The 20,258-nt window shown below is 41.5% G+C and overlaps 1 protein-coding gene across 5 annotated transcripts in view; it reads right to left on the bottom strand.

Moving 5' to 3' along the window:
* The window catches only part of PLD5 (phospholipase D family member 5), a 306,170-nt gene that overhangs the window by 55,189 nt on the left and 230,723 nt on the right, over positions 1-20,258 (bottom strand). For all 5 annotated transcript variants that reach the window (XM_019549792.1, XM_019549793.1, XM_019549794.1 and 2 more), the window contains one exon: positions 19,884-20,011. In XM_019549792.1, coding sequence (XP_019405337.1) covers positions 19,884-20,011 — 128 coding nt within the window. The remainder of the gene's footprint in view (positions 1-19,883; positions 20,012-20,258) is intronic.

Raw genomic sequence — 20,258 nt, 5'->3', positions numbered from 1 at the left:
AGTCTGAAGATGGGGACCAAGGGGCGGGGCTCCTGCCAAGGGGCAGGGCTACTCTTCTAGCCCTTGACAGCTCACCAAAAATCTTTAAGCAGCCCTCCAGCCAAAATTATTGCCCACCCCTTCCCTACACTATATATACACACTATAAAAAATCTATGTACTTATGTTCAGGGTCTGTATATATGGAACAAACATATATGAGAAAATAAAATTGTCACAAAAAGCCACAAATTTTCAAGAAATGCCCAGATAATTGAGTGGTCTCAGAAACCTGACTGGCAAGTATCTGTGCTTCTAGCACTTGCTCCCTTTTTGAAGATACAAATCACGTTTCTCCATCTGCACATATTTGCCTGATCAATGCTTAGTTCATCAACAAAAATGACTCATTTGCGATGATTCAGTGATATAACCTAAAGAAAAACAGCTAATTTATTTGGGTAGGTTAATGGCAGGGTTTTACCCAGTGGCATTAAGAAAGGTGGCTGGAGAAGGTCTTCCAAATGATGCCCTGAAATTTATCAACAGACATAAAGTTATAAGAGCCATCAGTTCCACACATGGAAATACAATACATATTTTGTCAAAATCTACTTTGTTCTATTTGGTGATCTACGTAGACAGAAAGATGAGATTTTTATACAGATCTCTGGCCCCTCATTATTTCTTTCTTAGGGTAACTGAAGTCTTCTCTTTCATACTCATGGAAATTCACTGCATTTTATCTATGTATGATTTTCCATACATTTCTGCTGCAAGGCAATACACTATTCTGTGGTCAATGGAAGTATTTTTGGACTAGTGTGTCTGATAACTCAATTGGAGATAAGGCATAGAGGTTTTATCTAGAGAGTACTCTCCAATACCCAACTGAAGCAATCACCTACACAGGACATACTCTTATGGCTGCTGTCACTGTACTGCCACTGTTTTGTTGTAGGTGCCTAGTTTGATGTGGCATGGCAATATCCATGTCCCCAGGTGATATAGCTGTCCCCATCCATTCACTAATGCTTTGTCCAATAAACATTTCTGATTTGGTAGCAAAGTCTTGTAGGGGAGCATAAAATGACCTAGTATGTCTGATTTTTCTGAGAGAAGAGGGAATGGAGCTGTGATGTGAGATGATGCTTGAAGATTTCATCAGGGATTCCATCAGCTCCAGATGCCTTGTTCTTCATCTGCTTGAATGCTTTCCTCACCTCATCAAGGGTTGGAGGGATTCTGCTATCATCTCTGACTGGCTGTTGTGGGATGGAATTGAGAATACTCTTGTCAACAACAGAGCCTCAATTGAGAAGGTCTTCAAAATGCTCCTTCCAACAGGTGTTGATGGCTCCCCTTTCCTTTTTTGGGTCTCTTCCATCCTTAGGTCTCAAGGGGGTTGGTCTGAGCACTCAAGGGATGCTGGAGCTGATGGAATCCCTGATGAAATCTTCAAGCAGCAGAAGCTCACATCACAGCTCCATTCCCTCTTCTTTAGGATCTGGAATGGTGAGGAAATCCCAGATGATCTCAGGGATGCCATAATCATGACAATCTTCAAGAAAGGAGACAGGTCCAACTTCAGAAGTTACAGAAGGATCAGCTTGTCCATGACAGGAAAGATCATTGTGGGAACCCTCCTGAATTGTCTCTCTCCACATGCTGAAGAGCTTCTCCCAGAATCTCAGTGTGGGTTTAGGGCATCAAGAAGCACAACTGACATTATCTTCACAGCTCACCAGCTTCAGGAAAAATGCCAGGAACAACATATTGATCTCTACTTGGCCTTCGCTGACCTCATAAGTCTGTTAACCAGGAAGCACTGTGGAGGATCTTTCTGAAGTATGGATGCCCACTGAAATTCAACACCATGCTTTGCCTTCTCCATGATGATATGCAGTCATTGGTCCTCAGTAACAGATATATCACAAATACCTTTGAGGTTAAGAAAGGAGTTAAGCAAGGCTGTGTCATTGCTCCAACATCCTACAATGTTATGGTGCAGGTGGACAGACTAAATTAACGTCATAGTATGAACTGTCCTTACACTTCACCAGCCTATGAAGACTGGGCTGGAAATGATAAACATTCTGATCTCACCTAGATTTAATCAGAATGATCTGTGCCTTTGTCTTTCCCCACCCAAAATACTGGAGAATACTACTTAGAGGTTTCAGAAGCTGAAGCACATGCAGAATTCAGTAGCTCACCTCTTGATGAAGAATGGATTACTCTAAGAATATCTCACCAATCCTATCGAGTCATTACAGTGGCTGCCTGTTTGATTCTGGGCATTGATCAAGATGCTGGTGTTGATCTTATAGCTCTAAAGGGACTTTTACACATTTATTTGAATAATGACATCTCTTGTGAATGTATTTTCTTGTGGAATTTATGAACCAATGTTTCAGTTTTGCTTGTTGTCAATTCCTTAAACTGACTTTTCTAGGATATACAAGGTAAATGAGCACAAAGACAAATGAGAAACAGAGACCCCCAAGGAAGTGGGGAGGGAGAGAAGCCACTGTCATCCATAGAGGGAAGCCCATGAATGGCTTTTGTGGCAGCCACAGTTCTCCCAAATGTGTTTGGCATTGCAGACTCACTCTGCCAACAATGTAAGATGGTACCTATAAGGTGCAAGAGAGTCCAAAGAGACCAGGTGCTTCATTTGTCAATTTTAGACAGTCAGATATAATTTTTTTCAAGCAGGGATGGCTTACTGGATCAATATTTTTTCTCTTTCATTTTTACTGTGTAACTGAGAGCAGATTTTGGCTGTTTCACCATATATAGAAGTTTAACTATACAGATAAACTAATATAGGTGTATAATGTTTTAACTGTCTGAGACCTCTGCCACTTATATTAAACCTACAGCATTCTACATATTCTCTACATGTCCCAGAAATCAAAGCTACCATTGCAGAGGAGGGAAGCTTTCATATTTGTTTCTGATCCACCAAAGACGCAGACACTAAATAGGTTAAAATGGACAAAAGGACAAAAATAAAAACATGACAATCTTCCATTTGTAGCATAGAGTTTAACACCACTGTAGCATTTTTGATAGTCCTAATGTGTTCTCTACAACTGAATAAAGAGACATACATTAAAGGTATTTAATCACCAATGTGCCTCTAATACCACTAAGATATTTCTATTTTTAAAATCATTCATACATTCTTCCAAATCATGGCCTGATCCTCTAAATTCTTACACAAAGGAGTAATCCTTAGGGATTGATTTCAATGTCATTGATTTTCAATGGGATTACTTATATGACCATTTGTAGGACTGGGCCATATATTTAAGCAGATAACAGTTTACTTACCAGAGCTTACAAGACAGATAATTTTTGTAACCTTTAAACGATTTTACTGTCATATAGCTATATAAGATTTAAATAGAATATGATGGTTATTAATATTCAAAGCACCAATTGCCAGTTATAGTACATTATATCTAAATGACAAAATTGACCTGTATTTGCACCTGCTATTCTGTAGCAGTACACAAGGGCAACACCATTGTTCAAAATGTACAGGACACTTGATTGGTGAAACTTTCTTATAACAGTTATAAATTACAGAGCAGCTCTAGGACATGAAGAAAATCAAGGGAATTAGTAGGAAGCCATGGCAAAGATTTGCAACTCTTTAAATGGCACATCAGGGGCATAAAGACAACTCATTCTGGAACAGCATTATGCCAAATGAGAAAATGTGAGAAAATGAAATCTCTAAATCTAACTTTTACTTGATAGAAAGTAAAAGAATTTAATTCCACTAAAAGACAAAAAGACTTATCTTAAGTAAGCCAGATGTTCTATTTCAAAACGTCAAGAGAATCACTTAGATAAAAGAAGTCTCAAAAATTGAGAGATTGATTATAGTGTTCTTTTCACTCTTCACAGTTATGTAAAGATAAAATGCAACTGTCATTAACAGAAATGCTAATGTACAGATCTGGGCTCAAATATCAAATCTAAGTGACGGCTCTACTTCAGAATGGTTGTTTGAAAATAAGAAAGAAATGTGGCCACCCTGATACACTTTATATGCTACACAAAAACACAGTACTTAGGACATGCTAATTTGACTTAGGATACAAATTCTGAACAGCCACATTCACAAGCATCAGGAACTGTAAAATTGGATTTGTTCCAGCCTGTCTGTGATGTCATTTAGTGATCTTGTAAGTTATATACAGACATTCAGGGAAGTTAGGAGTAGGTTAGACTGAATTAAAAATGGCCACCCAATCTAAGGTAAATTGGGATGGAGGGCTACTGGCAGCATTTGAGAAGTTTGGGGCACAAGTGGGGACTGTGGGGGAGGGGAGAGGGGCCGGGAGAGCTAAAAATAGCCTGGTACCAGGGTGAGGGGTACAAAAAGCACATGCCTGGGGCTAAAGCCAAAGGCTGGTCTTATCCAGTCCTGGGGCTGTACTGGGAACTGTACAGAAGTTCAGTTAGAGCAGTTTTGCAGGACCTGATTCAAGTTAGCATCCTCTGAGGTAGGGTTAACTTGGATTCAGGTCGGCCAATCTAACCTCCTGAATTGAACAGTTTGCACTTAGATGGGCCTAAGGATCTAAGTGTAAGGTCTACATCTGGGTGAACTAAGTTAGATAAGGTTGCCACTTTTAATGTGAACTAACATCCCCATAACCTCCCTGAACGTCTGTATCTAGCCTCCATGAATGATCTTTGGGCCTTCTCATTACAAACTCTAATACCAAGAAGTTAAAAAATGTAAAAATGTTTATTTATACTACAGTAAAACTAAATAAAAAAATTATGTAGTTTCATCATGGTTTTTTTTAATGACAGAATGTGCACACATCTAAAACCTTCCCCTGATTGGGATATACTCTGTGAAATACTCTGAAGTTCTGAACATTCACAAGGACCATAGCTTTAAGGGCCAAAATACTAGTCCTGCCAGTATTTTTTGGATTAAGACTAGTATGTCACTGACTTTGTCTACAGGGCATAACACTGCTGTGAGCTAGCTCCATTGTGCCGTACAGATATGAACACTAAGGCAATAAGTTTCCAATTTTGTCATCTGAAATTTCTTTATATACTAAAAGACCCACTGAATATTTTAATAAAAATTAACATTTATGATGTAGACTACCTGTCTTTGACCTTGTTTTAGATTCACTGATTGAGTTAGTGCTACTGATAGGTACAGGCATAGCTAAGAATTGTACCAGTATGGGATGACACCAATATAAACTGTTAGGATACAACTGTTACCTCTGCATGCTCCTGTAATGATACAAGTGTAACAAAATGGTTGCACCTTTAACCCTTTCCCATTCAGACATAAAGTTAGCATAACCCATTATCCAATTTCTTTCTTATCCATTACATTTAAGTGTGATTAGTAAATAGTTCACAGTGTGTGCATCTACACATGCAATTAATTTGAAGCAATAAACTCTGGAGTCGTTTGAGACAGAGTAAACTACTCTCAGGTGCAGCATCTACATGTGCGCCTGGAATATCAGCAGTTTGAGCCAGGGTGCAGCAGTTTATACTAGGACCAGGGGTTCAGCCCCAGGCAGTGGGTGGCAGTATCAGGTGGTGGAGAGTGCTGTGTGGATAGGTGGTAAGCAGGAGTCTGGCCCCCTGCTGGATGGGCTGACCAGGAACAATTTATGCCCAGTCTACATGCATTTAATTTAATTGCAGTTAATTATCCCACTGTAAGTGCCCTGTCCTGACAGTACTATCTTAAGGCAGCATTAAATAATTTACTGGGGCCTAATAGCATCACATGTAGACATAGCTAGTTAGTGGAACTTTAGAATTAGTAAATGGCAAGTCTGCTAAAGAGTTTTGATCCTGAAAAGTCTTAAAGCATATTTTAACTTTGCATATTTGAGCCACACAATGCTCCTCATATGTAGAGTCAATCATATGCATACACATCCACAAGGCTGTGGTCTTCTTATGTATGTGTTTCACATTCTAGGGACTTAGCTCATTGGCTCCCACCTACTCAAACACATTATGCTGGCTGTTCTGATGCTTGTTTGTTTTCTGGTTACTTTAATTTATGAAGGTAGAAACAGTAGATTCTAATTTTTAAAAAGAGGGAAAGAAGCTGCCTGAATAGAAAAATGTCATTGTTTAGAAGTCCTGTCAGCTACCTATCCATCCCTAAAGAAATTTTAAAAAGATGCCTCCAGGTAAATTCTGAAAGGCACTAGAAAGAGCAAAGCATAGATTCTGTGAGACAGAGGTGATTAGATAAACTCTCTTAATATTCAAAGCACTGCTCATTTGTCACAAAAGCAAGGTCAAAGGACTTTTTTTCCAGCATGCTGTTACTACAAGTAAGCACAACTAAATTACTGAGAATGAACTTCTATCAGAAATGCGGATAGCAATAGTTGTGTGTGCTCTTTGGATGGACTTTTAAGATACAGAAAAAAAACTTATTTCCTAACTGCTTAGTTATGTAGTTGTAGGTGTGATCAAAAAATGGGATGGATAAAACCAGATTACTTTTTCAGAAAGAGTGAAGAATTTTGTGATTGCTGTAAATGACTGAGATACTCAGAAATGAATTATTAAAAAATAGGTGTAACTAACGAGTAAAGAAAACATTCTGAGGTCAAGAAAAAATTACACAGACTTGGGAAGCATCAGCAATGAGTACCATTGTTTATGATTGTGGAAATACTTCACTGACTCCAATAGGACTTTTGCATTTTTGGTTGGGGTTTTCAAAAAAGCATTCAGTATTGACCTAACTTTGTTTCCAGTGAGCTAATCAGATGAAACTGTACATGTCTCAGTCAGTTTTTGGCACCAGAAACTCCTGACAATTATGTGTTACATTTAAGAAGTATCCTTCTAAGAACTGTTCAGCCAAGTTTGTTTTGTTTTTAACAAGTAATTGTTTATTTCCTTGACACAACTTTTTTGTGCATATAATAAATACATCTTTTCCAGAGATTGTTAGTATTCAGAAATCGAGCACTATGTTTTGATTTAGATAAAGATTTTGATAGTCTATATCGCAACCCTTATACATATTAAAAATACTGTACAGTTTGTATTTGTATGTTTCAGCAGTGTATTATGAAGAGCTTTTTTCTTTGTTCATGTCTCAGCCTTAACATTTTGGTAACAGTTTTTATGCTATTAATTTCTTTTCATTATTTTTACTAAAAGAATATCTAGAAAAGGAACTTATTGGTTAAGGAAATAGGATAATAATATATAAAGCCATCATTATCTTTATGTTACTTGTTTAAGCCATAGGTCCCAATTCATCAGAGTATTTAGGTACATGCTTAAAATTAAGCATATGTTAAGTCCATCTTTATTCTGCCATGTACTTAAGCATGTGTTTTGAGTGTTTAGCTGAATAAGGTTACATGGTAACATGTGCTTAATCAGAGCTGTGAATTTTTTACTAGTGTTCGACTGTTTCATTGTCAAGGTTCCTAGTAGGTAAGATCTACAATGGAAAATGCTATAACCACCGGCAAGAGTTTGTACCCTTGATAGCAATCCTAGCTATGAGGACATGAAATAGACAGGAATAAAAGGAATAAAAAACAAAAAAGTTCAATGGCATCTATTACAGATCAACAGTACTGGAGGATAGCAGTAAAGAAAAAAGAGTAAGATAAGTCTTGAATTCCTAAAAGGAGGAAAACATCACTGAAGAGGGACTACCTTCTTAGAACTTCTTTGTCTTAACAATATAGCAGAACAGGAATCAATTAAAAATACATTTATGATTCAGAAAATATATGATAAGCAGAGAAGTTCTCATAATTGAGAACTTGAGATAAATCTTATACCAGTGAGCATGAGCTATTTGAATAGAGCATAATAATGACTAGGCTCAGAGTTCACAGTCTAAGATTGTTGGATGCCAAGAAAGCAAATATTAGGAAGTATACAGTTTTTTATCTGTGTAACTGTATCAGCTTTGAAATAAATTAATTTACTGAATGAACTAATTAATATAAAGTGTGTAAATACCTAAAATCATGTGCACATGATAGACAGAATTCTATTTCCTTGTGTTCTTTAGTTCTATAATTTATATTTTTGGCATTTACATACACGTGGCAATTCTATTATGCCTACACTATGCATGCATAGGTATGTACATATTCGGCACCTATACACATACCCAACGCCTGCTCCAACGCATTCTAATTAGAGAACATCAGCTTGGACTCAGCAGACTCAGTTGAGCTAATTACAACACTCCGAGCAACCTCGGTGTCATGTATATTCAGCATCTCCGCATTTCAAAATGGTAACAAGGGTGCTTTAACTAAACCTCGTCAAAAAAGCTTTAGCTGAAGTGCCCCCACTGCCATTTTGAAGCACAGGATGTTGAATACATGGGACGCTGTGAGTGTTTCAAATTAGAGTGGCTCTTGTCAGCTGCTCTAATTAAAAAAACTCCCCCAAGCCGGAGCACATGTTAAGATGCCCCATGTGCAGTTGGTTATATACTGGCAGGGCATGTATTGAGTTACATATATATACATCGTGCATAAGTCTAGGAAAAAAGGGAAAAGGAGGATGACCCTCCCATATTTTAGCCACAGTAATAAATAGAAGACAGGATAGATTTGACCCAATATACTAACCAAATCAAAGATGTATAGTATGAGCTTTTGTGAGCCCAAACTCACTTAATCAGATGGTGTGATAGGGCATGCACAGAGCAGTGTATCCAGAAATGACTTTAGGGAAAATGGAACCCTGGGCAAACTTATTTATATCTGCAGGGAGTTAGATATATGGAGATAAAGTATGGGTTTTGGTTTTCTTTACCACAAGATTTGGCATGGGTTAATGGGGAGGAGAAGGCCAGGAAGGGGTGCCCTACAGATGGTGGTGTTAGAGAAGGTGGTATTGAGGCATCCTAAATTTGGAGGCTGTGGTCCAAGTGCCCAGAGTAGTGAAACGGAACTGGGGATCTGGTACAGAGAAAGAGTTATGGTGGCCAGAGATACATCTTGAGCTGCTAGATCAGAGCTAGCACATTCAATCCAGGCTGTGGCTCTGCACACTGAAATAGGGACTAGTACCTGGAGAAGGGTCCAGAGGGATACGTGCCCTAAAGGGTGTCCTGTCTAGGACAGGTGAAAATGAGGGCTTGGAGGGGAGATCCCCCAAAGGACAGCCCATCAGGGGGCAGGCAAGGGTCAGGGCTGAATGGATAGGGGTCCTGAAAAGCAACCTATTGGGGACAGGCAGCGGTGAGCACCTGAAGAACCTCATGGAAGGCAAGGGCTCCAGAGTCTGGGAAAGGAATTTAGGCCTAGGGAGGGACTGGGAGTGTGAATAGACTTCAGGCCCCAGAGCAAGAGAGTCCTGCTCAGATTAGGACATGAGGACTGGACAATCTGGCAGCCTGATAAAGGTCAAGGCTAAGCAAGGCACTGAAGGCCTAACTCTGATTCTCTGAAAGGCAGCCTATGAAATACATTACCTTTTATATCAAGGCATGGCAGGTAAGAGGACAAGGTAATATAGGGGTACCAGAACAGGAGAACAGATGTAGTTTGGCCACCAGGGGTGCCGTGGCCACGCTTGAAGGAGGACCCCGTTACAGGTAGTTTGGGAAATTAATTTATCACACAAAACTAGTTTTAGGGTAAGCAGAAATTAGTTTTAGGGTAAAAAAAAGATCAAGACAAAATTGAGATTCGGACAAGAAGTAAAACTTTGGTGGTGAAGGAATTAATTACACCAATGAACTTTTCATTCACTGCTAATGGGCACAGCATGCAGAGTCTCTTTTTCTGCTACGAAAACCACTTCTTGATCTTGCAGCAAAAAGATTTGTGTCCTTTATTGCAAAGCTCAGTAAATTCTGCCTATGATTGATTTCTACTACCCTTCTGGAAACTAGGAATAACAATTTTCAGAGCTGGTGTAAAAACAAATATACCACCATGGTTCATGCAAGATGACACCTAGTGCTGTTTTTTACATGGCCATTAACAGGTAATTTATTATTTCAACTTGGCTCCCAAGAGAAGAGTGATGACAACAGACATTTTACAAAGGAACAAAATGGCAATAAAATACAGCTTAATTTGAACTAACCCAGTAGTCTTGAGTGCTAAGTATTCTGCTCCACATTGAATTGTGTGCATTAAAAGCTCTGTCTTGATAAGCAACACATACACATTTATGAGTTTCTTGGCTCCAAAGTAGACAAGAGGAGGGAAAGGTGACGTTTTTGATTATGGCCCTGATGTAACAAAGAAAGGATATTTGCCAATGTACTGAAGTTACTTGCTGAAGCTTGAATGGCCATGGAATGAAAAAATGTCTTTCTAATTCAGGCACTGGGCTCAGATCTGGGTTATCATAGAATCATAGAAAGTTAGGGCTGGAAGGGACCTCAGGCAGTCATCTAGTCCAACCCCCTGCTTAAAGCAGGACCATCCTCAACTAGATCATTCCATCCAAAGCTTTGTCTACCCAGGTTTTGAAAACCACCAAGGATGGAGCTTCCACCACATCTCTGGGTAACCTGTACCAGTGTTTTACTACCCTCCTAGTGAGAAAATTCTTCCTCATATCTAACCTAAACTTCCCTTGCTGCAACTTGAGACCATTGCTCCTTGTTCTGTCATCTGCCACCATTTCCAGCTTTGCCCCAGACTTTCTGTTGCCTGAGGCCTCTATAGCTTAATCATCAAATCCATTAATTCACATGGGGTAATATAAAGGATAGGGAGAAGTGGGGCATTGAACTACATGGGCAATGGAAATGGTGAGTGCTGTGCTGCTGGGGATACATGGTGCTGTATAAATACTGTATTTTTTGCATATAACACCCCAAAATCAGCCTTCCAAAATTGAGCTATGTGTTTTAAGTGGGGAAGCTGTTTCCTTCATGGGAAAAGAAGCACACCTGGAGACACTGTGCATGCCATGCAGCTGCTAAGATGGCTGGCACTTGTTTGGCTCAGCAAGCTGAAGGGGCAGAGTCCTATGTTAACCCTCACACAGCCATAGCTATTGGCTGAGCACTGTAGCTTGTACTTGAAGTGACAAGTAGCTGCTACCAGTTTCTTAATGAGGCTTGTGATAGAGACAACCCTTTACATTTCTAGAAATTTATATAAAGATCGACTTATTTTAAAAAAATTAATAGTTTTGCTACTGCCCTTGCAAGGGTCTGAGGCCTAACCTTGTGTGACATAAAGTCTTCCTGGAAACGGCTTCTAACTGTATGGCATCCCCGGAGGCAGCCTGGGCAAGGCAGGAAATAAGCAGGAAGATTGAATGTCTCTAGACTGTCTCCTGGACAGTCCATGTCACAGTCAGCCATGACTGGAAAAATATTTCTTTTCTACATTCTACCTTCCAAAAACAAGGTCTATGCTTTATTTAGGGGCATGTTATATGTGAGAAAATATGGTGAGTGTTGTGTTAATCATTTCTGTCAGGAGCCCCTCCAGTTTGGGGTAAACAATCCCTTCTATCATTGCAGAAGCTCAAAAAAATTTAAAAGTCTCTTTGTGCTTCAGTTCTCCACCTGTAACATTGCAGTAAACAACACATTCCTGTATCACCGTGGTGCTGTGAGGATAACTTCATTAGCATTCGTGAGCTGCTCACGTTTGACAGGAATGGGGGCTGTATGACTAATTAGGTAATTCGATAAACAGCAATTCAGGTCCAGGAATCTATTCATGTGATTTCAGAATTTGTACTCAGAGAAAGACGTACACTGCATGCAGATATAATCATAGTAAGTTGCAATAGCTATTTCTTTTAAAAATGTAAGTACACTAGTCACAAAACAAAATCCTACATTTGACCACATTTCACCTTATTGACTTTTACTGTGCATAGCTCTGAGGCACAATAAGAATCAAATCCTTTCTTGCCTTGCTGGTAGTTATTTTATTTGGTTTTATACATTTTGCAAGAAAAATCCATGTGTGCTATTATTCTTCTGCAAAGTTCAGCTGGGAAATCTGCTTCTAGAGACTGCTCTCAAAGGGACACATTATTAGCTTAGGGTGGCACTCTACTTTCAGAAGAAAACCCAAGTGAGGGAGAAAAACGTGCAGAAAACTCTGTGATGTCAGTTTTCTCTGTGGGCTTCCCTTCAGGAGAAGGTTTTGAATATCTGTGGAAGTGCTAGAAAATGTGAAATCCTCACAGAGCTAAAGTTTCACTTACAAAATCTGGATCCATCCACATGGATCCCAAGGCAGTTGCAAGGTGAAGAACTAGATTCCTCCTCCCTGCTTCCTGCAACTAATCTCATGAGTACATGGGTGAGTTCATGCTGATATGATTAGCATTCTCCATCTGCAGAATTCAGCTGGGATACCAGCTTCTATTCAGATTAAAGAGACTGCCAAAGGCACTTTGAGCCTGCAGAGGCAGAATGAGGTGGTACTTTCTGCCATTTCCTGGAGGAAATAAACTAATTAACTCTGTAGTTTAGTAATGCCAGATACAAATACTATCGAAGCGGAGTTATTTACTCCACCACAATGCATGTGTAGATGCTGACAGGGCTGGCTGAAGCACATGGGTGCTTCAGTGAGGGGGCTTCCTGCTGGCTAGCCGCACACTGAAGCAGCCTCATGCCCCAGCCAGCCGCTCTACAACATGTTGAGCTGGGGTGGAGCAGCCCCGACCTGGCAGGCTGACTCTCAGGGCCCCTTGCAAGCCAGTGCTGTGCCACCCTGGATCTACATGCTGCAGTCCCAGGCACTCATGTAAACACTGCGCCTGGAAGCAATAAACTCTGGCATGCTCTGTACCAGTTTATTGCATCACATAAAGGTTCGTGTGTAGACATGCCCACTGTATCCTAAATAGCTGCTCCCTGAGGAACTCTCCCCTAATTCCTAACTTTCTCAGTATCCTGTTATGGAACATCTATAAATTATAATTTCTATCACTGCAGCAGCCAGCAGTGGGCCCTCGTGTCGCTCATGGCCCACTGTAGGGAGAGTCCCATGGCAGCGTGTAGTGCTGCCTGAGAGCCTAAGGCTATATGTGTTGCATGGAGCTGGCCTGGACTGCTGGCACATGCCTTTGCACAGAACTGGGCCAGCTCCCACTGCCACATGAGGCTCCCAGCACTGTAGGCAGGAACAGCGTCCCATTCTGCTAGGTCAATTCCTATCTCAACCTGCATGTGGAGGCAGGAGATGACCCAGCCCAATGGTGTGTCGCTCTTGTGTGCAGTGCCAGGAGCTCCAGGGGTGGCAGGAGCCAGCCCGGTCCTGCCCAAAGCACACGGCAGTGGGGGCAGGCCAGCTCTGTGCACCACATTTAGCTCCTGGGTCTCAGCCAGTGCCTTGCACAGCTGGGGGACTCTGCCTGCAGTGGGTCATGAGTGATTGATGCAAAGACCCACTGCTGGCTGCTGCTGGGGAGCTGTGCACTGTGGCGGGGCAGACTGGGGACCTATCAATCCCACAGTCCCCCAAAACACCCACTCACAAACCCCATACCCACAAAACCCCCCACAATTCACCCACAAACCCCACACCCACAAACCACCCCTATAAATGCTTCCCCCACCCACATGCCCACCCACACCCCATACCCACAAACCCCCTACAATTCACCCACAAACCCCACACACCTCCTCAAAAGCCCCACACCCACACCCCCTACAAATGTCACCCCCATAAACCCCACATCCACCCCTACACCCACCTCCAAACCCCACAAACCCCCTCACACTCCTTTTCCACCCCCCAACCCCATATCTCCCCACCCCATAAAAATCTCACACCCTGCATGCCCAGCTGCCTGCTGGTGGGAGCCATGGCTGCAGAGGTAACTGCTGTACTGTAACCCTGCCCCATGCCCACACAGGTGCTGGGATATGTGGTGCCAGCCTGGGGGGACACCTGGTCCCACAAATCACTCAGGGGTGTGAAGGAGTGGGGGATGGGGGGTGGTATCAGGAGTGGGTGATAAGCAGAGAGGGATTGAGATGGCAGCAGGGTCTATGGGTGTACATGATGGGCCAGGGGTAGCAGCAGGTGTGTGTGTGCGAGACAGAGAGAGAGAGATAAGCAGAGAGGGATTGAGATGGCAGCAGGGTCTATGGGTGTACATGATGGGCCAGGGGTAGCAGCAGGTGTGTGTGTGCGAGACAGAGACAGAGAGAGAGAGAGAGAGAGAGAGAGAGAGAGAGAGGTGAGGTGGGGGATGGGAGAGCAGTCCAGGTTGAAGCAACTACCAGAGACAGGCTTAGAGCCTCCCTGCCCCGCTAGAGCAGCTTGTGCAGAGGGAGGCAGGCCTAGAACAGAAGGAGCTTGCCCAGCCCAGTCCCTGAGTCACAGTTCAGGGCTTGCAAGGTAGGGCATGGGGATTGCTGGGGCCTGGGCACAGGTGCAGGGAGCAGAACAGCAAGGCCTGGTACTGCTCAGACACATAGCAGTGGGTGGGACAGCTGCAGCTGGACCCATGTCCTGGTGCTGTGATGAAGCTGCTGCTAGGAGGGAGCAAGTGGCGGGGCAGGCAGGGGCTGTGGGTCAGGAGTGAAGGGCACTGGTGGGGCTGTGGGCTGTAAGTGAGGGGCAAGGGCATGGGCATGGGCAGGGGCAGGGCAATGTCATATCAGTGCAGCTCAGCACCACAAAGCAACTGCAGTTCCAGCTGCAGCTGCCCCCACATCCTGGTGAGTGAAGGGGGCAGGGGCAGCTCTGATTCTTCCATGATTAAAAAAACAAAAGCAAGCACCAAAGTGTATATTTATTTAGAATTTATTTGATTATGATGATGGAGGCACTGGTAGGCTTCCAAATTGCTTTAAAATTGTAAATATATCAATAAAACATTGGCAACTGATCTCTTTCTCTCTCTCTTCATATATAAAGTGGCATTTCATCACAGAAGAATGCAGATTGTGGGTATTTCGATGAAAGAATTTGGGGTTTTTCAATCAGCGATTTGCAGATTTTAAACAGGGAATACTAGGATCTCTGATGGTAAGGCAAGTGCTGTGACCCATCGTATCTGGCCTAGAGGTGCAGATGGCTCTGCTACAGTGTCCCTACAATAGCCCAGGCAGCTGTTCAGTCCCTGCTGGGTCTGGTAGATGTGCAGCCATGAGGCCGCAGGTCCAAAGGGGTGGATGCTGTTTCAGTTGGCAGCAGGTCACAGTTAGGCAGCAGCACCCAGTTCCAGACTGCTGCAGTGGGTAGAGGGTATAGGGGCCACTCTAGGTTAGGGCTGCTTTAGCAGTCCAGCTGGCACAAAGGGTAGTGTCCCCAGATACCAACTGACCAGGCCTCAGAAGCTCCTGAATGCAAATAGCCCTGAGCTACTCACTAGGGCAGCTTTTTATACTCCTGGGACCAGCTGGCCCCATCCTCTAGCTCTCCCTGGCTAATGATCCAGGAAGAGCTGGGCAGGGTCAGTTTCCCCCAAGTGGCTCAATTTGCCCCACACCGAAGTGCATGTTCAGGCATGTGCACTGAGGCACAAATCTCCAGCACAAATTTGTGTTGCTGTTACTTGAGCTACTGCAAGTGTACATACCTGCATATGTGGCTGTGCCCTATGGGTGTGTCCAGACAAACATGGCCATGAAGTATGAGGCACTGCAAACACAACAGCACTGCCACATACCACACAGTCAGGTGTTCTCCATGCTGCAGGGGTGTGTTCCCCATGTGTGAGCTGCTCAGGTTCTTTTTTCCGTGGGTTTTTTTGACCTCCAGGTATCCATATCCTGGATATTAATTTGGACATTTATTAGTCTCTGTCCGCCAAAGCCAGCAATCTTAAGGGCTCTGCAATTGGGCACTGTGACCTGGTACCAATGCTGCAGGGTCCCTTATCTCTGTTTCAATACACTGTTATGGAACAGTGTGGTACATGTCTTCAGTTTCCCAGGCTGTGTGTTTTCTGGATTCACACACAGTGGGCCTTGAAGGAAACTTTGTCACAAACAGGCTTTTAGAAATCAGTTAACCCTTGCCACCCCCCTGGACCATTGTTCTAATGCAATATCTATTTTACCTACAAGGCAATTCCCAAAAGCAAACCTCTAAATACCATTTTCTAGCTTTCATAGGCTTTCATGCCTTCTGCATGGATGAATCTTTTTAGTGTATTCAGCAGAGTTGGAGAGCAAGCTAGGTCAACAAGCCAGACCATCAGGCAGAGGTAATCAAGCATCACAGCACAAGCGAAAAGGTCTGAGATTGTGTTGAGCCCTGTTGCCCAGACACTTCCTGTTCCTCCTCAGGACCTTATACAGGGAAAGTAGAGGGTCAGTTGATCCCAACCAGCTACTCTGTTGACAGGGAATGAGCAGAGGGCTATGCCTTCTGGAGGCCTCAGGCCAGCCTTGCACAGTCTTGGTGGTCAGCTGTAGGGTGGCAAGCTAGGATGAGTGGCTGTGCTGGTCAAGATGAGGCCCCTGAAGTCACAATTTGAAACCATGGCCTGGCACACTCCTTCCAACAGATCAAAGCATCAGGTAAAAGATCTCTGCTCCTCTAGCATCTGGCAGTGCATATTGCCCATCAAATATTGCAACTGCCATCTCACAAAAGGTTGAACATGGATCAGTAACATTATGGGTGATGGCGATTCTTGATCTAAATGAATGGTTTCAGCACAAGGTAAATGACTTGAATCTATTAAGCTTCATTACATCAAATAAGAACTAAAGAGCAATGAAAGATTAAGTTTGAAACTGCACTGGAATGTCACATGCATGCATACTGCTCTGTGTGTGCTCTATTTGAGCTGAGCTTCTTGTATGTTGGATCCCATGCATGTTCAGACACACACTGAAAAACACATAATGGAACTGAAATTCAGTCAATATACATTGTGTTGTGCTTTCAAATAACACTTGAGATGGTATAATTAGGTTTACGAACTGGATTATTCTCTGGTTTACCCTCCTGCAAATTGTTCCATGCTTTTATCAGGCATAAACCTGGATCAAAACACTTTAGCTCTATGGACGTTAGCCTGACTGCATATACACATGGCCTGCATTCCTCAGACATTCATTTAAAAAATAAAAGTTACACTTACAGTCTTAACTTTTCATTTGATTCCCTTTTGAGTAATTTTGTTGCTCTGTTTAGTAACAGTCACTTTCAGTAAGAGATAGGTAAGGAGAAGACATTTTACTGCTGTTGAAACAGCAAATAGAGATAAGTTGTAGTAAAAAAGCTGAGGATCGAAGTTCTGATTCCTTCCACATGTGATGAAAGTCACTATAATACCTTCACCAATACTTAGTGATAGATATTCTTTTCTTCTCTATGATTATATGCTGTTCCAAAGCCATATTTGGCATGGTCCCAGGACTTTAATATAAGTCAGATTTACAGGATAATAACCAAACTATGAATTCTTTATCTTATTTATGACAGAAGAATATTTTATAACTTTCAGGCTATGCCATTTCATGGTTAGTTTCTATTAAATGTATACAAGGATTTATCTTCATGTGAATTCTTTTGCTCTTTATGGTACTCTTTACTGCTGTATATGAGGCTCATATACCTGTGAAATGGGAAATTAATTATTTGAAAATATATTCTATTGCTTTGTAGCACAATATAAAAAGTACACAAATATAACACAAAAAGCTACATTTGTTCATTCATAGTAGTTTAAAATTACAGTTTGGGAGGCAACAAAAGTGACCTCTCATTACAGTATTAGTAAAAAAGTTAATCATTTGCTTTAGCTCAAAAGAAGATTCCAGGAGGATGCTGATCTTTTGTTTACCTCATTGAATTATTTCTGTTTTAAAAATATGCTATAGGTGAAATCCAAAATGACAGAGACCAGATTATTACCCATATACATTTTCTACATCAAGAGAAGAATGATGGTTTCCCCTTGTGGAGGACCCCTGTCTGCATAAGGCACATGTTTAGACCAGGGCCAAACCACCTTGCACTCCAGTAATCCCAAAGTGCATAAGAGTCCATAGGAGTTTTTCCCAGACTGCACAATTTACAACTTGAAGAGGCCCTAAGGAATTATATGTACAGGGAGGAGTGACTCACCCAGATCAGGCTGGTTATGAACAACCTCATGGTCAACCCAAAATATCAGTGTAGACCTACTCCCAGACATACATCTGTGTCTAAGTTTCTGCCAGTTTATAAACTTGTATTTAAAGTAGGAAAGTACATTTACTTTACTGTCATCTTTACTTAAGAGGCTGAAGTACTTTTATTCAAACATTCAACTGGCTAGATCAAAACATGCCTGGAAAGTTTCAGCATGACTTGCTTAGGTACTCTTAGCTACAAATCTTTTTACATACTATGCCCATACTTAGTAACCTATTTTCAAAGGTTCTCTTTTTTAAAAACTGGCTTATTTTATTCTAGCATATCTATGGCTGCCTACAATTTAATTTTTACTACTGTATGGTACATCAGCGTCTCCCCACAAAAGAAGCTGTTATCTGAATAAGTTCTGTAGCACTGGGAATAAAATTCAGATCACCCAACTCCAAAAGCGCAAGCTGCTATCAGTTGTGCTGACAATGAACTTATGTCAGCTTTCTAAAAGTACTTTTACACTTTTATGATTCTATCAGTAGAAGGTACACAATCAGCACTGGAGTCATTGCTAATCTTGAAGCATGGGAATTTGCATATACAATGTTTAGTAGCTCAGGAAAATGTTGCTACCCCTTTTATTTTTTTGATGACTTAACCTATTGCCAGACCCACCCCCATCAAAAAAACAAAACAAGACAAAACAAAACTCTTGAAATGAATGAACAGATGAACTATATGAACTATAAAAATAGTTTACTGCTTAAAACTGCAGAAAGACAAATAAGCTATCTAAATTATGCATAAATTTTTGATAATAACAATAGCAGCAGCTTATTCTCAGTGTGAGTCCATAAAGCTGATGGACTCTGAAGAAGAACTTTAGTGCTTACATTATTCATCTATGAAAGAATGAACAAACTTATGCACGTGTGCCATCGTTGTACATACAGATACTAGGCTGCATGCAGCAGGTGCCTGCAACTTGCCCAGAAATTGATAGAAGCCTGAACTCCTAAGGTTTAGGCTCCCTTACCTAGAAACTTCCGTCAAATTTCAGTTGGACTGTATTTAATTAGTTTGAAGACCGGAGAGAAAAATAAAATTAGATCATGTTCACAATGTTACACAGGAGCTTCTATGATGGATCAGTTCCAACAAAGGAATCCCACTGGGTGATATCCAACTTGGTGTCAAAGGTGAATAAACCCAAATCTGCATTCAGCTTTATTACTGTAATAAAGCTGTAGTCAGCTTTATTACTATAATCAAGTTTTTACTTGAGCAAGTACTAGAGGATCAATGAAATAACTGGAAGATTTCATATGTAATTTAATTTGCTTTTAGTTAATTCTTCTTTTACAAAATGATCAGCTTTGTTATTACTGGGCACGTCTACACGAGATGCTTTGTCTCTGTAGCAATGCATCAAGGCAACGCAGTGACAGCAGGCACAAACTGTGATGCTACAGCTACATCGCTGTAGCAATGTGCTCCCTCACTATAGTGTGTTGTTATAGCGATGTAGTGGCTAAAAATAACTATGTACCACTGGCATGGCACAGTAACAACGGTGCCATAGGGTCACGTGTAGACGCACCTACTGATTCCTAAGATAATTGTTAAAGGAAAACCTTACCATGCCAAGAAGTGAAGCTAACTTTAATGTAAACATTTTCGTAACATACAAAATAGCCATAAGTATTAGACTAATCTAATTCTCATTTCAGAATTACCAGAAAAACAAAGATGTATACTTCTCAATAGTCTTCAGCAAGCTACATATTTTTCCTTTGGTGTAGGTCAAATTGTATTATTTATAAGTAATATTTATTTTTTCAGGAAAATTACCTGTCCCAATGCCCTCCAGTCTAAACTGGCACTTCCAATGTACACATGCTGTTTATCAACAATCCAGAAAGATGATTGAAGGCGACCTTCCTTATATGCACTCATGTTCATATACAGCACTTCAGCACCTAGGAGTTCAATAAGGACACAACAATCACTCACTGCTCAAAACATCAGTAGATGCACACAAAATCTTGAAGAACATCCAACATTAAAGAGTTCCAATTACCAAAAGTATTGGCTAGCGTCATTAAGACATAAAAGCTTTAACAACAGTCTGCTAACAGGGTGATTGTCTAGTACTTTAGACCTCTCTTATAAATGTCCCCATCATGTTTGGATGCCTTTGGCTCACCCGTACAGACTCACCTGGCC

Source organism: Crocodylus porosus, unplaced genomic scaffold (assembly GCF_001723895.1).
Source record: "Crocodylus porosus isolate Cpor-Errol unplaced genomic scaffold, CroPor_comp1, whole genome shotgun sequence".
Classification (NCBI taxonomy): domain Eukaryota; kingdom Metazoa; phylum Chordata; order Crocodylia; family Crocodylidae; genus Crocodylus; species Crocodylus porosus.
Note: the sequence above shows the minus strand (reverse complement) of the source record. Positions and strands in the feature narration are given on the sequence as shown.